The sequence below is a fragment of the Camelina sativa genome, chromosome 10 (assembly GCF_030686135.1).
Source record: "Camelina sativa cultivar CO46 ecotype springtype chromosome 10, ASM3068613v1".
Taxonomy (NCBI): domain Eukaryota; kingdom Viridiplantae; phylum Streptophyta; class Magnoliopsida; order Brassicales; family Brassicaceae; genus Camelina; species Camelina sativa.
The window spans coordinates 9819800-9838515 of NC_141889.1; the positions used below are offsets into that span (position 1 = coordinate 9819800).

General features: G+C 38.7%; 3 protein-coding genes across 10 annotated transcripts; 1 reads left to right on the forward strand and 2 right to left on the reverse strand.

Annotated features, from left to right (window-relative positions):
* Window positions 1-201: 201 nt before the first annotated feature.
* Window positions 202-8477, reverse strand: LOC104718371 (vacuolar protein sorting-associated protein 54, chloroplastic). 8 transcript variants are annotated; one of them, XR_756373.3, is made up of 19 exons: window positions 7210-8477; window positions 7045-7107; window positions 6875-6954; window positions 5806-5926; window positions 5539-5613; window positions 5204-5360; window positions 4701-4789; window positions 4229-4485; window positions 3939-4110; window positions 3771-3854; window positions 3079-3476; window positions 2673-2826; window positions 2367-2448; window positions 2006-2085; window positions 1646-1807; window positions 1501-1568; window positions 972-1052; window positions 646-902; window positions 202-431 (listed from the first exon to the last, which is right to left on the reverse strand). XR_756373.3 is itself a non-coding variant. In XM_010436105.3 (18 exons), exons 1-18 carry the CDS (start codon window positions 8038-8040, stop codon window positions 755-757), a joined length of 3102 nt encoding a protein of 1033 aa, XP_010434407.2. In that variant the 5' UTR covers window positions 8041-8475; the 3' UTR covers window positions 202-754. The 8 variants fall into 8 exon arrangements, 2 of the variants coding, with proteins under 2 accessions (XP_010434407.2, XP_087325641.1); XR_015568698.1 differs by having other exon boundaries at window positions 2006-2141; window positions 7210-8449; XR_015568700.1 differs by having other exon boundaries at window positions 3087-3476; window positions 7210-8412.
* LOC104718372 (disease resistance protein RPP2A) lies at window positions 8474-12517 on the reverse strand. Its single transcript, XM_010436106.3, is given in 6 exon segments — window positions 8474-8940; window positions 8942-9102; window positions 9245-9853; window positions 9939-10232; window positions 10349-11417; window positions 11709-12517. Coding segments are annotated over 6 exon segments (3240 nt in total). The 3' UTR covers window positions 8474-8642.
* LOC104718373 (disease resistance protein RPP2B-like) lies at window positions 11861-17546 on the forward strand. The gene is made up of 5 exons (XM_010436108.3): window positions 11861-13219; window positions 13747-14848; window positions 14928-15239; window positions 15345-16394; window positions 16475-17546. Exons 1-5 carry the CDS (start codon window positions 12648-12650, stop codon window positions 17198-17200), a joined length of 3762 nt encoding a protein of 1253 aa, XP_010434410.2. The 5' UTR covers window positions 11861-12647; the 3' UTR covers window positions 17201-17546.
* The last annotated feature ends 1170 nt before the right edge of the window (window positions 17547-18716 follow it).

Sequence of the window (18716 nt, forward strand, 5' to 3'; positions counted from 1 at the left end):
GCTAATGTCGTGCATCCCAATGACTACGACAATACAATTACTTTGCGGCTGACGTATCTTTTATATATAACACTATATTTGACAAATGCATTTAGTTAAAACTGACCACTCCAATCGATGTCCCTTCTAGAAACTTGTCTCTTAAGGTGTCCGGAAATCTTGTATTCTAAGCATATTAAAAAAAATTCTCTGAAAATAATATTTACGTCTAAAATATACTGCTGACCTCTTTCAAAAACTTCTATCCAGTCACTTGTACCTCTTACAAACTCAGAAAAAAACAAAGATGATAAAAAGCAACATTGCTGGTAAGTGAGAAAATCCAAACAAAAAGAGAGAATGTTACTTTATAGTGATACTTTTCGCTTTCAAACTTTTGGTACAACCATAAATTGATATAATATTCATCCCTGCCAAGAACTGTAACATGCCTGCATTTTGAAGGTCCAACCATCAGAATTCACTTTTAAGTTTTATAGAGTAGCTGAACAAAACGCGGACTTGCTTTCCAGGATACTAAATTGGTTTGCTTTCCACAAATTGTAAATGTAACCCGGTGAGACAATAACGTATCATATTTTGTAAACGCCCTTTGGTTGCAGAATGGTTCACTGGTAATGGAGGCAGAAGGAAGGAATTTGTTACCTGTAAGTTAAATCTACAGGACACGTAGTCCATATTCAAACCCAAACTCTGAATTTTTTACTTTTAACCGATGCGCGAAGAAAAAAATTGCTGTACAATGACGACTTCATCACTCAGCTTCGCCTCCTTCTTCTTCTCTGAAGTTTTGTGCAAAGAATTCATCTAGTTGTCCCCAGTTTGGGATGTCGGATTGATTGGCATTGTCAGATGGTAATGACCGGATACATTTGAGGATAAGCTCAATGTGAAGCTTCAGCCTGATTAAAACAAGACAATATTTATTACAGAAGCTAAGTTGGTTATATTTCCAAAGGATATGAAGTTACCTTTTCTTTGCCTCTGGAGAGTTTATCTCCAAGTTCGTAAGCGTTTGAGAGGTTTGTGTGTGGATAATTAAAATCACCTGCCTACAAGAATCATGAAACTGTATTAGGGAGACTAAGTAAAAGAAGTGACTTTTTTAAACCCAGAAGATTGGTTCCTGCCTTATGCATTTATAAGAAAGAAACTATAATGTGCTGCGTCATACCATAAAGCTAAAGTAAAGTGAAGCAGCAGTATTAAATAGAGGCATGATGGGTAACAAGGATAAAGAGCAGAGAACTTTGAAAAGTCCAGCACTGATCTATAAAAATCTCGATTGCTCAGATCCATAATGTAAAATTAATCACAAGGTTAATGAGGTCTCTGCCAATCTCAGGTTTTATTGCCCATGCATATGACTAAGTCTCTCATTCGTCAGATTGTTTTTTTAAACTTGACTCTGCTTCTAGACATCTGATTGGCTCAATACGTCAATTCTAGTCCATATTTAAATGCCCTTATATTTCCTATGAAATCTGTAAAGATGCTCACCTGAAGATTGCTTGAACATCGGCTTCATGCAATGTCTCCGACAACACACGGTGTAGGTAGCCAACTTCCTGCAAAATTAAATACACATTATATAAAAACATCTACTATTATCTCTATAAGATTAGTGAATGAGAGAATAAATCACCCTTGTGAGTGGCCATGCAAACTCTTTAGATTGTTTGTTGGTGTCTGGAGGTCTGTTCCAGCCCTCGACAACTTTAGGCAACCCATGAAGATGCGCCAATAGTCGTTCTCTCATTATCTGAACCAGTTTTGTGTAAATTTCATCTCGATGAATCCTATAATCCTGAGAATTGGCCAGAAGCTGAAGTTAATGGAAACGAACATTAAACCCGCCATCCTAACATTTATATTGTAGAAATCTACAAATAACCAACTGGTGTGAATATTTTTCAACTACTTTCTTATCAGATGCAAAACGACCTCACCTTACGGCCTGTAAAATTGAAAAGACGAAAGCCAGAAGGCAAAAAGAGAAGCATACCTGAGCAACTTTATCAAACTCTACTGACAACATAGGCTTTCGAGTCTCAGGTACTTTTGAAAACAGAATTCTTCTCGTTTCTTGGACCACAAAAAAAATAGTGTTACGCAGGAACCCAATTTATTTAGACAATGAGCTGAAAAATGGAGAGACTAAGCTGATCATCTTAAAAACAAATCATCAGGACATGTTACAACCAGAATAAACATCATTAGCAAGCTCATGTTAAAAAAGCTTGGATAACCCGAAGGAAACCACTTTTACAGACTAGAAGAAGCAAATGATATCAAGACGTTAATCCAGCTGGATAAATTATGAGTGCAACGGTGAAAATATAAAATAACTAAAGAAAAGCACCTACCAGGGATAATAGTGTAAGTGAAGTCGATTACTTGACTTGCAAGCGCCAAGTGTTTTGCCTTTATAGACTTTAAACCAGATACCTATGGCATGAGCATGCCATTGAAAAGATCAATATTAATAGATTACATCTGTTTTGCGTATATAGGAATCAAATTCTTTTATTTTTCGAAATTCAATAGCAGAAGTAAGAACGTGAGGTGATACACCTGGTTAATATACAGGATCACAGGTTATTATTAGAAAATTCAGTACAGCTAATCAGCGATGAAAACTATTTCTTCATATAAAACATCTTTTTGTATACCTGCATAGCACCAGCACCCAGAACAAGTTGGCATGTCCGAGTATTGAAAAATCTCAACACTTCAGCAACACGAAAAGCAACTTCCGAGGACAAAGCTGGCAAAGAATGGTTCATATCAATGTACTCTGCCAACATCTTGAGCAATATTAACCCACTGCAGACATAAACGGAATTGCCTCAGCATAACAAATAAATTATAGCCTGGATAGCAGCGAAACATAAAGCACGTGAAACCTAGCAAACAGTACAAATACTTTGAGAGAAAACTGCCCCTCTCAGGCATGTAAGACAATAAAAGTCTAATCTGGTGAATGGAAAGTGGAGAAAAATATTCATCAACCAACTTCAAATTACTAGAGAAAAAGGAATATATAAACAACATATTATGCATAACAAGAAAACTAACCAGTTTACCATGTGGTAACCAACTCCTTGATAGAGAAGGTTAGATTTTCCGTGCGCCTTCTGATTACTTTGATTATTCGGAACTGAAGCTACACCAGCCTTGCTTCTTTCAAGAGACTCAGGCGCGACAGTGGATTTCACTTGTGAATCATTGACTGCAGGACCTTCACCAGATTCAGATTTTTCATTTCGTAAATTAGTATTTTGATCTCCAATTCCAGAAGTGAGAGACCCATTGGGAGGTAACGAATAACTGTGGTATGTTTTATGATCAGCATCAACTTTTCTAGAAATCAACTCCTGGGATGCAAAAAGAGAACTGATTATTGATTGGAATTCTTCGGGAACATCTATCTCATCCCATGTTTCTTGATCAAGCACAGCTTTCAGTTTTGTCATCTACAGTAAAGCAAAATACAAATTAGAATAATGACCAGAACTCTGGTTAATGAAAGAGACGATAAAAATAACAGAATGTGCACACCTATGCGATGAAGTCAATATAGTTCAACACTACTTGGTTATAAGTAAGTTTAACATTTATGCTAGAGAAAGTACGATGGCATGGGCATATTGCTATTGGTATAACTGGATATAACTGGAGAAGACACTAATGACCCGTAAGCCATGAAACTAAACAAAAATGTGAATGTGCTTGCTGTAAAACTTATAAACGTATATAGGGAGACTAACCCGGGCTTCATGCTGGGAATCTACAAAGGCTTTGGCTTGTGATTGCAGCGTCCCACGAATACTAGATCCCAACCGTCCACCAATCTGTTAAGTTAAGTACAAATATCATGCAAGAATAAGCAATGCAATTTCTTATCTATTTTATGAAGAAAATTTTAGACCAAATACCTTCTCCGTAGATGTTATAAATTCTTGGGTCAGATCATAAATGCTCATGAACTCCTGCAATTTCAATTTTGGATGAAGAAGAGCACGAACTCCTAGTAGCTTTGCCCACCTAGCATGTGTAACCTCACAAGCCGCAAATACAGCTTCTGTGTTTTCTCTCAAGACATCGGCCCTATATCAATCAGAATAATGCCTAATTTAGTTCTAAGCATAGAGCAAGGGCCTGTGTCACACAAAACAGCGAGAATTTGGAAAAATGCATTTAAAAAAAAAAAGAGAAACTAAGAAACCTGAAGTTTCTTGACATATTCATCAAGCTTGATGCGTCACTTGATTTTCCCTGCAACGGAAGAGTCTTTGAGGTAGCCTTACCCAATGGAGAAGACACTAATGACCCGCCTTGGAAACCTGTTTCCTGGGCTGTTTCAGCTGCTACAGCACCAACAGCAATTGCAGCTGCAACTGAATCGGCTGCATAATGTCCATCGATATTGCAGAGGATCCATTCAATTGCTTTTTTCACTTCCGAAGCCCGGACTAGATGTGCCTGCATTCACTAAATGAAATGAAATCATATTACATCTTAATCAAACATCTAACAGTTCAGAGGGTGAAAATTTCCAAACCTCTATTATATGGTAGATGTATCAAAACCAAAATAAAGAGGCCGCCAGAGGTTTAATATAAATAAAACAAATATGTCTAATTTCCTATAATGCTTGTTTAAATCATCAACAGTTTCATAATTGATGCATATATTACCTGAACAATCTTAAATATAGCAGTTAGGAGATTCACAAATGCCTCAGCTGACAGAGTCCTCAACTTGTTCGCGAGAGATAAGCCACCACCTGTATACACACTAGGAATAAGCATGGTTCCAAGAGAGACAAACGACCACCGAAGTGGAATACATTATCCTAAGAGAAGATAATAAATTTCTATTTCATCCTTAAAAATAAGTTTCCAGCCAACATTCTTTATCAGTTGGCCACTTTCCATATAAATTACGTCCAAGTCGGGTCTCAGATCAAATTAGAGATTAAAAAGAAAACAAGCAGATGGGAATATACGGTAATATTACTTAAAACACAACTGCTAAAACAAAATCCAAAACTGTTGTTTTTACGGGGTTGAACTTGATGAGAATGTGTATTAGAGGAATTTTACACTTTCAAATACAAACTTCTGTTCAACTACGTTTATATGCACAAACTAAGTCGCATGAGATTCCACAGACATAGTAATAATAGTTAAGATCTCACCATCAACATCTACAGAGCGCTCCCCATGTGAAAAATCAGATTCGAGCGATCTTGCAACAAGAATTGGAAGCAACTCCGCAACTGCTTTTTTGATCGCATTTTTCATTTCGGATGTGAGTGCATCACGATACATCCTCAAAATTGAGGGGAACTTTGCCTACAAAAACAGTTTAAAGAACAACACATGAGAAGCTGAAATCAGACTATACACTTAATGAGCACTATGAACCAACAATAAAGACCAGAAACAGCATAAACGAAGAAACTAAAACAATAAAGGATTGTCAACTTCAATGGTAACATATGTTGAAAAATAATCCGGACCGGTCACTCACTGTTCTTAGCAATCCAATAACTAGAGGAAGAAGCCGATCACATAAGGTAGAGGTATCCTCTTCTTCTAGCTGAACCTGCAAAGGTGTAAACACAATATTCAGAATTATGCTGGTCGTTGTTCCAGTTCTTTTTCTGGTAATCTACACCACTTCTCAGAGTCAGGTGCTTCTATTAAGTTTTACACCAACAATCGAGCCCCACATAGTACAAAAAGAAGCGCCCATATATTCATTAAAATATATACAGTTGCATCTGATGAGACTTACTTCTTCCATAGTCTTCCCGTTATATGAAATGGATCCCCGTATTTTTGCTGCAGATAGAATCAGTACATCTATCTCCCCAGTATCATGTATTGAGATACGCATGAATTCTGATGTGAGAATACTGCAAAGAAAAATCAGCGAGCCATCAGACACTAGACCAAATAAACAAATAAAAGAAAATAACAGAGAAAAAGTTACAGGTAGCTAACTAGATAATCTCTTTGGTCTTAGTCATTTTGTGCGTTGTTATGAGCTGCAGTACTTTGTTTTTTGTTCATGAACAGTTTCCTTGATTTCTAATAAAAATTTTAGACGACAAAAAAAAAAGAACTAGATATAGAAAGTGAACTTATATCACACGAAATCTTCACGGAACGCACTACCAAAGAAAATCAATATACTAAACATTTAATTGACACAAATGCCTACAGGTTGTACACGTTCTACACCTTTGAAGGTAACAAAATATGAATGAAGTAAACAAGTAACGAAGAACAAAGTACATTTCAGTGCAAACCAGGATTCATCATGATTAGGGAAATTTATTTTTAGCCAGCAAGACATTAAAATGCGTGAAAGACACAAGTTAAGGGGGAAGTTTAAGATTCCAGAAGTTCTGATTGATTACTAACAAGATACTACAAGCCTAGATGCATTCATAGCCATCAAGACGGTAAAAATATCCACCACAGTTATAAGCTTAGCATCTCAACAAATGGCCCAAGAACGGGAAACATGAAAGGATTGATTCACAAAGAAACAGTGACTTTCGCAAATTATAGAGAGACTATCTGTCATAGATAAACAGAGCTGCAAAACCCTGCAAACATTTTTCCAAATATCGACTGCTTTCACAATCTAAGAAAATTTCAAGATTAGTGAAACCCAAAACATAGTCAATAGATTACATTTTCACCACTTCTCTACATTTTCACAAAGTCTTGGCACAGTTAAAATCCAACTAAGTCTCCTTATGTTCCCAATCAATCCATTCTAAAAAAGTATTACAGAGAGACAGACTGAATACAGCCTATTTTAGTCTCTAATCATAACCTGAAAAGAGACACACCTGTTTATGGAATCTATGGAATTAGTAACATGATCCCGAAGATGGCGGAAGCAGTGTAGACCAGTTAACTCATCCCCAGCCTAAAGAAGGTGGAAAACCATTTTAGCTTCTTGAGAAAGAGCACCCTAATCATCTAAAAGTATCCAACTATCAATCACAGATGAACTTACCAACAAGTTCTGAAGATCGTCAGTTATATCCAAAGCTCCAGCACAATCTGCGGATGCAACAAGCTGAACAATAAAGAATCAAACTTCCATCAAGAAAAAGAAGGAAAACACACAAAAAGTAGCTAACTTGACAATACTCTAAACAAATCACTAGTGAAAAATTACCAATTTGAGCGCAGAGAGAGCTTGGTTAACATACAAAATAAGTCTCAATTTACGTTGCAGCTCCAACATATTAATCCTAGTTGAGCTCAGCTCTTGAATCTGTCGAGCTGAATCTACCAAATTCCTGTCCAGGAGCCGAATAGTCTCTTTTAACTCACGAATCCTACTACAACCTTCAACAATCTTCACATTCAAATCCTGTAACTGTCCCTGCGCCTCAAAGAACGAATCAGACCTCACAGAGATCTCCTTCACAAGATGCAGCTCCACCACGTCAAGATACTGTGAGAGCTTCTCTTGAAGCGCTAGATTCTCATTCAAGCTCGAGAAAGGGCAAGCAGAACGAAATGTAGCTCCGTCCTCAAGAGCAAAATCCTCCTTAAAGTAAAGCGAAGGAACCTCACGCAAGCAAGCAGCTAAACCCGAGACATGGCTCTCCTGATCAAACCCAGAGCTCTCTTCCCTCGTATGCTTCCTAATATCCTCAAACCTACCATGAGACTCAGAGATCGAAGAAACGTAGCCATGGAAGTCGGATCTGGTAAGGTCGGAGCCAGGGAGCTTCGTTGAAGCAACAGGCGCGAACTCGGATGGAGCTACAAACGTAGACGAAGACCACCAACCAACCCAGGACGCATCGGAACCATAAACACCAGACTTACCTCCATGTGGATTGTTAAGGATCGAAGAAAGACTCTGACTACTTGCATCGGAGATCGATTTGGTTAACGATAAAGGAGAAGACGAAGAAGAAGAAGAATGGCCAAGATCTAAGCTCGATCGGCTCGAATTGCCAATGGACCTTCCCATGAGGGAAGGGTGTGAATCCATAAGACCTTTACGCAATCAAAATCATGAACCAAAATCACTAATTGATCTGGAGAAGAAGTTGAATTTTCAAAAACTCAAAAGGATCTTTGGGGATGGATCGAATCGAATTTGTAAGTTGTGAGAAAGGTTTGGTTTGGTTTGGTGATGAGAGTTTGGATCTGGAGACAAGTGAAAAGCCCTCTCTGTTCTGGGTCGAGAAACTCGAATGGTTCGAGAGAAGGTGGTGGTGGTGGTGTGTGCAGTGCGGGGTTTCACTCCGGAGATTTAATCGACGGTGGATTACGTATCCACGTCATCTACAAAAAGAAGGATTAATGTTTACTTTTAGTGCTCTTGTTTTTAATTTTCTGCTAATACTCGTAATTGTATTGCAGAAATATCTCATTGACATATAGACTTTGTAGTAATCGAGCTGGATCTTTTACAAACGTCATTATAAAAATGATCCTGCGCTTTTTTTTGCATATATCTTTTTTCTACTGCAATGAATCAGATAGTTTTCAAGTTGCTTTCAAAATATCAGCTTAAACAAAGTTTACCGATTCTTTTACCACCAAACAAAAACTATAGAAATGATGCTTGACGTGTTTCTTGATTCTTCATCACCAATCATATATATCTGAATTTTCTTCTCCCTGTTGCTTTGAATCATTGGTGTTCCTACCAACGGTTGCTTGTGTTGTGTCAGACACACAAGGTGAAGTCCCAAGTAAAGACAAACGTCTATGCGTATTCGACTTCCAAGCTGAAGTCTCAGAAACCATGGAAGATGTATTCTTGTGTATTCTAAATTTCTCACTTGTTGAAGAAGATCCAAGTGAAAGAGATAGTCCTAGCGGATTCATCTCCGGTGTTTTGGAAGCCACGGAAGATGTATTCTCAAGGACATGAGTTTCTTTGTTTCGGATGATGAAATTTACAAACATGGCCAAATTTGCAGTCGCCTGTCTTCATGTAATCTTGGCATTCGGGTTGGCTAGGTCTTTCTGGTAAAACATGATATCCCCAAGAAGACTTGAAAGAGGAATCATTTACCAAGGTAGAAGCTGAGCTATGCTGAACCTACAGAATGAAGCTAGCAGATTTAGAATGAGAAGAGAAACAGAGTCTTTTTAAGCAAATGAGATATCTCATTCATATTGGGTTTGATTAAGTTCAACATGGAGGCCAGAAGCTTACTAGCATGTATTTGCCAATAAATTACCTCAGAAAGGCTTGTGGCTCTAGAGACCCTCTTGGCTCCCTTCCTTTTTCTTAGCATTAAAATAACAGACTCAATAACTCTCTTCAATCGGCATCTCTTATATGGTGATGTTATATCCTCCAAGCTAGATAGATCCCTTGTATCCATGGAAGAAGCAGGACGTTTTGTGCTAAGTTTAACCGCAGCTTTCAGGTTACTTATACCCTGTGGCAGGTGCTGAAGTCTTTCACAATTCTCCAGATCTAATGTAACAAGTCTAGTGAGTTCCTCGATTGATGATGGCATCTCTCTAATGGCAGTCCCGGCTAGATATAGCTCTTTCAGGTTTGGTGAGAAATCATGAAGGTCCTCAAGATCAGAGCAGCCAGATAGATTAAGAACTTCAAGAGATTCTAGATGAACAGTGGCAGGCATAATCCGCAAATGAGAACAATCTTTCAGACTCAAGAAAGTAAGCTTGTGATGATGAAGAATCGATGAGTTAACTTTAACCAGACTCGTACATCCTTCAAGATCAATATGCTCAAGGTTCGTCGCCTTTGTAAGCCTTGGGAATTTAGTCAACTGCCGGGAGTGACTTAGAATGATCCTCTTTAGCTTCTCGAGATTCTGTTAACAAACAACCAATATGAGTCACCAACTACAAACTAATTACCTCATGTATACAGCAGACTACACTATAATGTCAAGATACCTTTGTTCCTTTCCATAGTTTAGTCAAGTTGCTATATGACATGTTCAATACTACAAGGTTTTTAGGATTGAAGTTCCGAGGTAAGGATCCGAGAGGATATCTTTCCCAGTGGAGTAGCCGTAGCTCATCAGGCAAAGAGTTAAGACCTTGAGGTAGACAAACCTCGCAATGGTTAGAACTTGGACAGTGGAGTTTGAACAATCTAAGTCTATACATCCTCTCAAATACAGTAGGACTCAACTCAAATGCTAAGTCAGACGCCTCCAAAAATATGCCTTCAATTTCTTCTTTCCCCTGAGAAAATTGGCAAAGATGTTCGGAAACATCAGCTTTTCTATGTGAAGAAAGGAGCATAAGCGGTAATCTAAAGTTTTCATAGAATCAATAGATATACATTTTCGAAGACTTACTAAATTGTTTGTCAGCACATTAACAATATCATTAGGATCCCACAATCTGCTACGCTTGCCTGCCTCATTGTTTTCTTGACAAACAACAAATCGACCCGTGTCTTCAAAAATGTTGGGCATATATATCCTGTTATCTACAAGGCTGATGAGAGACTCATCAATGAGACCATAGATTCCTAAATCCGTAAGAAATCCGCAACCATCAAGGATGTTTACCACATGATCTTTATCCTCCCCTCTAAAAAAACATGCAAGGTCCAAAAAGATGTTCTTCTCGTTGTCATCTAGTCCACTAAAACTTCTTCTAAATGCATCCTGAATCTCGACTGGAGGATGTTGGCGCAATCTTCTCAGATGTTCTTCCTCATCATTAACACAATGATTTAGTACAGACGAACCTAAGACTCCTAGAGCCAATGGAATGCCAGTAGCGTAGTTCACCAGCTCCGAGATTGATGACTTACTTCTATTCCAATTTTCTTTAGTGGAAAAATAGCAGCAAACGCAAAGAGATTCAAACTCGGATAGTTTTGGGATTTGGTAAAGCTCTTTGGCGTTACACTGTACAAGAACTTGCCTATTCCTAGATGTTAAAATGATTGTATGTCCACCAGAAAACCAACCAAACCCTCCAAGCAAAAATTCTGCATCTCTAGCATTACTCACACCATCAAGAACAATGAGAACCCTTTTATCAAGGAGCCTATCCCTTGTGAAACTTATTTTTGTATCACATACGTCTGTGAAAACTTTTTCTTCACCAAAGATTTTCGAGAAGAATTCATCACGCAAATGACTAAGCCCTTTTGTTTGACACATTATATCAAAGTCTGGCAGAAAGTAGCACACGTCATATTTCCCAGCTTGTGTTCTGAAAATATCTCTAGAGATGATAGTCTTCCCTATGCCAGCCATACCCCAAAGTCCAACAATATGTGGGGATGAAGACTGAGAAGAATTCACCAGAGACAATATAACCTCAAATGGATGCTTGATTCCGTTAGTTTCAGAACTGAGCAAGAAGCAAACATCTTTGAAGATATCCTTGGCAAGCATAATAACTTGATGCCTGCGCATTAGGAAACATCAGAAATAGAAAGGAAATAGAAAGTACCCAAACAAAATACTTTTGATAAAAAGGCTCTGCTGATGTATTGCTTAAGTGTTGGATAGGCAAATCTTTGATACCGTATAAATGTTGGCAGAGCAAAAGAAAAAAAAAATGCTCTCATCTAATAAAGATTGTCTTATTTAGAAAGAAACTAACTATATTCCATGAATTTACGAAAGTCAGAGACAGTCACTATATCATACAGATAGAAGATGATGGGACAGTGAAAGAAGAGAGAAATCATTTTACCCCTTCATATAGTAATATCTATTGATGGAAGTTAATTTGATCATAGCCGCCCTCCATTTCAAAACTTGAGATGCCTGGACTGAATTCTCAAGTCGTGAGAATGCTTTTTCAAAATAACAACTCTGACCACTGACGTCCTCAAGACTAACTTTAAAAAACACAGGAATAAGCAGAAGGTTGTTTGCTTTCAAATAGTCCATGGTCGCCACAAATCCATCCAGAGACTCTGTGGAACGAGCATAGTTCATCGAGAAAATGATAACAGCAACCCGAGATCTGTATAGCATCTCAGGGCACCCATTCACTATGCTCCTAGTTATATCATATCTCAAAGGAGCGAAGCCGCGGAGACAAAACTCATTGAAGATGTAGCTGATAAAGTATCTCTCCTCGGATTCTTGGTCGTTGCCACCACAAGTAACGAGTAAGACAGATTCAAACCCTGTCATGCTATGCCCGGGCAATTTTAGCCGGAGAGGAGTTTCAACTTCCTCGGAGGGTGTGACCGAGTTTCCAAGATCAGCTTCAACGCTCTTCTTCTTCTTCTTCTTCTTCTTCTTCTTCCCGCCATATTCATCATGTTCTTTCAAAAAGTTGCTTACAACTGGACTGCCAAAAGGATTTTGCTTTTGGTTCCCGTCGATCTCTTTGAAGGTGGTGGCGCTGAGGAAGCCGACCACTTTGTTGACTCTATCGGAGGACAGGGTAAGGAGGAATTCAACTGCGTCATCAGCAGTACTCTCAGAGAGCGAACGCGGAGGTTGTCTCTTCCTGAGGAACTCACTGAAAGCTTCCCAGTCTTCTTCCATTGATTTCGAGGATCGATGTGTGGTTTCTCAGATCTTCATAAGTAAGTCAACTCCACTACTCATCCTCAACCTCCCAATATCATTTTTTTTTTAAACAAACACCTATACTCTGGGAAGCAAAAGCAAGTCAATGAATTTTTATTTTATTTTGGTTTTAACCCCAAAATTTGTTCTCAATCCTCATTTCCTAACCTCCGGTTTTTCTTTTTGTGTGGTCATGGCTGCTGCATCGTCCTCCAAATCGGATCCATCCCGCCGGAAATACGACGTGTTTCTCAGTTTCCGTGGTGAAGACACGCGTCATTCCTTCACTAGCTATCTCCGAGATTTTTTACGCCGGAAAGGGATCGATGCTTTCATCGATGAGAAACTCCGGCGAGGCAACGATCTCTTGAAACTTTTCGAGAGGATCGAGCAGTCAAAGATCTCGATCGTCGTTTTCTCAGAGAACTACGCGAATTCCGCTTGGTGCTTAGAGGAACTCGCGGAGATCATCGAGTGCAAGGAAACCTTCGGTCAGGTGGTTTTACCGATCTTCTACAAAGTTCCGACATCTGACGTGAAGTATCAAAAGGGAAGATTCGGAGCTCCGTTCGATAGAGTCGATGAGAATTTCCCTGGATTTGAACACAGGGTTCCGGCATGGAGAGAAGCCCTAAGAGCTGCTTCTGAAATCGCCGGCTATGTACTGCCGGAGACAAGGTACCAAAACGATTTTGGTTTTGACTTTTTAATTGAACTCTGGTTTTGGATTTGGTTAAGTATCGGTTTACTTTTTGACACGATTCTTGAGTTTGAGTTTTAATTGAATTCCGGTTTATTAATTGGTTATGCCTCGGTTATCAACTTATCATTCTCGATTTGCTGCTGGGTTTTGAGCGTTAGTAAATTGGTCCTGGTCGAAGATAGTCAGAATAAAATTTTGATTAGAGAATTCATTGCATAAGCTGATGAGCATAGGATCAAACCAGGACCGTTCTTGGTCTGTAATTTCATGGATTGAACATTACCTTCTCTTCATTGTCATTCGAATTCAATTTGGAATTTCAAAAAAAGTTCCTTCATGCTAAATTATGTTCCTTTTAGCTGTGTCACTGATAGATTGACATATATTATAGAATAGAATAGTTTATGGAGTTTGCTCCACAAGTTAACTCTCATATAGATCATCTACCTTAGTTTTTTTCTCGTAACACTTATCTTTCTTTACATGATAATGCAATTGGCAGCCCCGAATGTGATTTTGTCGACAAAATTGCCAAAGAAACGTTCAAGATTCTAAACAAGTTGTCTCCATCTGAAATTCAAGGTCTTCCGGGGATTGAATCGCGTATGATGGAACTGGAAAACATAATGTGTTTTGAAGAAAAGACTTGTGTTCGAGTTGTTGGAGTTCTTGGGATGGCTGGGATTGGTAAGACCACTGTTGCAGATTGTGTGTATAAGCGAAACTACGGTCACTTTGATGGTTACTGCTTTCTTGCAAATATTCACAATGAGTCAAAACTACATGGAGTAGATTATTTGCAGCAGAAACTTCTCCGTAAGCTATTAGATGAAGACAATCTTGATGTTGGAGCTCCTGAAGGAGCACACGAAGCCTTGAAGGATCGTCTTCGGAACAAGAAACTGTTTATTGTGCTCGACGATGTGACTAACGAAAACCAAATAACACTTCTTATTGGGAAAGGGGGAACGGAGCTGTACCGAGAAGGAACTCGGATTGTTATAACAACAAGGGATAAGAAACTGCTAGAGAATGTTGTGAATGAAACATATGTGGTTCCTAGATTGAGCGGAAGAGAAGCTTTGGAGCTTTTCTGCTTGAGTGCATTTTCTAGTAATCTCTGCGCTACAGCCGAGCTCATGGATCTATCAAACAAGTTTGTGGATTATTCGAAAGGGCATCCATTAGCTCTGAAATTGTTGGGTTCTGACCTATGCCAGAGAGATAAGTTATATTGGATTAGGAAATTGGAGAGACTGCAGAGAAGACCAGATGGAAAGATTCAAGAAGTCTTGAAAATGAGTTATGAGGAACTATGCCCGGAAGAACAGAGCATATTTCTGGATGTTGCTTGCTTCTTTAGATCAGAAAAGTTGGATTTTGTTTCAAGGATTCTGAGCACTTACCACATTGATGCTTCTAATGTGATAAATGACCTTATTGACAAGTGCTTGGTAACTGTCTCGGATAACCGGCTGGAGATGCATGACCTACTTCTTACGATGGGGAAGGAAATTGGTTATGAATCATCCATCAAAGAGGCAGGTAAGCGTGGTAGGTTATGGGACCAAGAAGATATTTGTCGCGTTTTAAAGTATAATACGGTAAGCCATAATGTTGTATTTTGTTCTTACGAATGTGATTCTTCTACTGTATTTATTTTATCAACCTTTTCTTTTCCAGGGGACTGCAGAAATTAGGGGCATCTTCTTGGATATGTCTAACGTAGAAAGCATGAAGCTAAGTGCTAATATTTTCACGAGGATGTTGAGTCTCAAATTCCTGAAATTCTACAATTCTCATTGTTCTAAGTGGTGTGAGAATGATTGTAGATTTCGTTTCCCTAGTGGACTTGATTGTTTTCCAGATGAGCTAGTGTATCTCCACTGGCAGGGGTACCCTTTGGAGTATCTGCCATTGAACTTCAACCCGAAGAAACTCATTGATCTTAGTCTTCGTTATAGCAGCATTAAGAAACTATGGGAAGATGAGAGGGTAAAAACCTTAGCCTTAAAGTCTCCTATTTTATCAGATTATAGTGTGACTGTGATTAGATTAAGAACGTATGTGATTATTAATTATTGATCCATTTTATTGCAGACCACAACAGAGTTAAGATGTGTTGATCTCAGTTATTCGAAAGACTTGTTGAATCTATCTGGTTTGTTGGATGCTCGTAAACTCGAGAGATTATATCTTGAATGTTGTACAAGTTTAGCCAAGTGTTCCTCAATCAAGCAGATGGACAGTCTCGTTACGCTGAATCTCAGAGATTGCATAAACCTCAAACGTCTTCCAAAGGGCGCTAAACTTCAATCTTTGAAGATTCTTATCCTTACTGGCTGTTTAAAACTCGAAAAATTTCCAACTATTTCAGACAATATAGAATCTCTATATTTGGATGGCACAGCAGTCAAAAGAGTTCCTGAATCCATAGAGAGTCTCTGGAACCTCGCTGTGTTGAATCTAAAGAAATGTTGCAGGTTGATGCGTCTTCCCGATACTCTTTGCAAGCTGAAGTCTCTTAGAGAACTGATTCTCTCTGGTTGTTCAAAGCTAGAGAGTTTTCCAGAGATTTATGAGGACATGGGAAGTTTAGAGATTCTTCTCATGGATGATACAGCCATCAAAGAAACTCCCAGAACAATGTGTATGAGTAATCTCAAGCTGTTTTCGTTTGGGGGATCTAAAGTACAAGATTTCAAATGTTTGGAATTGCTTCCTTTCTCAGGTTGCTCTAGTTTATCAGACATGAATCTCACAGATTGTAATCTGTACAAGTTGCCGGACGACTTTAGCTGCTTAGCCTCGCTACAGTCATTATGCTTGAGTAGAAACAATATCGAGAATCTACCGGGAAGCATCAAGAAACTTCATCATCTCAAGTCACTTTACTTGAAGCATTGTCAAAAGCTCATTTCTCTTCCAGTGCTTCCATCAAATCTGCAGTATTTGGATGCTCATGGCTGTCTCTCACTCGAAACAGTAGGAAAACCAATGTCGCTTCTTGTGATAGCTGACAAGACCCATTCTACTTTCGTGTTCACGGATTGCTTCAAGCTAAACCGAGATGCACAAGAAAATATTGTGGCTCATACTCAACTCAAGAGTCAAATACTGGCGAATGGATCTCTTCAACGTAATCATAAGGTTCTATCTCTGTTTACTCTGTTATTATTCAAGTGACGGTTTCTTTCACATGTCATGCTTTAATATTTTTTTCATTTCAGGGTCTAGTTTTGGAACCCTTAGCTAGTGTAAGTCTTCCAGGAAATGATTTGCCATTATGGTTCCGACATCAGAGGATAGGATCTTCAATGGATACCCACCTTCCTCCACACTGGTGCGACAATAAATTCATCGGACTTTCTCTCTGCGTTGTTGTCTCGTTTAAGGACTATGAAGATACAACCAGCCGGTTCTCGGTAATATGCAAGTGCAAGTTTAGAAACGAAGACGGTAATTCCATCAGCTTTACTTGTAATCTTGGGGGATGGAAAGAGCAATGTGGATTATCTAGCCACGAAGAACCACGCCGACTTAGCTCGGATCATGTGTTCATCAGTTATAACAACAGTTCTCATGCCAAGAAAAGCCATGATCTCAATAGGTGTTGCTACACCACTGCTTCATTCAAATTCTTTGTTACTGATGGCAAAGCCAAAAGAAAGCTAGACTGCTGTGAGGTGGTGAAATGTGGAATGAGCTTGTTATATGCACCAGACGAGAATGATTATAGATTGCAGGGTTTGCATGACCTCGAGAAAACGGTATTTGGCAAAGAAAAGGAACTAAATGAAACTGTTGTGTCCAAGAGAGGCAGTGTCCGCTTACAAGAGGAAGAGCTAACTAAAAGGAAAAGAAGAAAAGAAGAAATCTCTTTTCCTGATCATGAGTGTGCTGTAACTTCTGTTCTTAGTTACGTGGAGCCAGCAAAGCCTCATCTCTGGAAATAACTAGATTCAGAAAGTTGATTTCAGACAAGGGTTAGATTCAAACAGAGGTCAAATCATGTTTCATATTTATCTTGCTACATATCTCAAATGAATCTCAGAGACGGATTGTATCAAATACCTGCAGTTTCAATTGATGTGGCTATTCTTAAGCAATGTTCAACAAGAAAAATCTGGATCTCTCTTGTGTAAGTTCTGTAAAGTTTCCTCAAGCAGTCTCATCTGTACACAATCTCAATATCAGTTTTCGTTATTTTGTATTCTTTTATGTTTAAAGCTAAAGTTTGACTTGTAATAAGATTCACTGAAACTTGAAGTAAAGTTCCAATGCGAACTTATTGCGATATAATCTCTGCACAATACTCATTAATATGATTCTTTGAAACTTGAAGTAAAGTTCCAGTACAAATGCATTACCAGTTCATCTGCCACCTCGCGTATGTTAACTTTATGCACAAGCTTTGATATTATACACAACAAAAAAATACTTTTCCATGCCTTTGAGTGATTTGATTTACGTCTTCTTGTAATAAGAAATAAGAATAAGTATGGCCTAAAAAGTTCAGAAAGTCAAATGCTTGAGTTGTAAAATACCAAAAATCCGCACTTGAAGAATGAAAATCACACAATCAAAAGTCAAAAGTGGAAACCAAACACACTAAACAATATACTATTTGCTTCAAACCTTACCAATGTTTTAGACCGTTGACCTTAAATTATAAAATGATCATTCCTCATACTAATTTAAAATAAATATCAAGAGAATTAGGAGTGTTCACATAATGTGTTGAAAAGTCACGCAACAAGTCACATGAATATTTTTCCTATACATACAAACCAAAGTAACCCCACAAGATTAATTGAAGCCTCACGTTTCTTTCTTGGTCATTTTTAGACGTTACCAAACCCACTGAATAAACAACTTTAATGGGATCGTCTCCACTTTATCATTTTACTTATATTGTAAGCTTATAATTAAAATCCCCAAAGATGAAAAATGATGATTTGCTTTTTATGTATCCTTTAATTGAACAAACAGAACCACCACAGCACCATATTTTGAAGAAGAAACAAAAAGCAATGGCTTCACAAACCAAACTCAAGAAACCAAATTCTCATTTTAGTCTTTGTACTTTCCTCTTCTTCACCGTCCTTTTTACAATACCGGCTCTCTTCCTCCTCCGCAGCTCCTCTTGCTCCTCCTCCACAGTCGCAGTCTCCTCTTCCTCTGACACATACCAGCCACCGTGGTCTGGCGATCTTCAAACCGCCCAGTTTGCCTGGAACCGCCTTGCTTTCTCCTTAGCCAACCCTCCCAAATCCCTAAAACTCGCTGTTTTCTCCCGGAAATGGCCTACTGGGCCCAATCCCGGCGGCATGGAACGCCATGCTTTAACTCTTTACACTGCTTTAGCCCGCCGTGGACACCGCGTCCACGTTTTCACCTCTCCCATAGACCATTCCCCTGAAACCAACAAAATCACTCCGGTTTCCGACCAAATCTTATACCCTATGATCC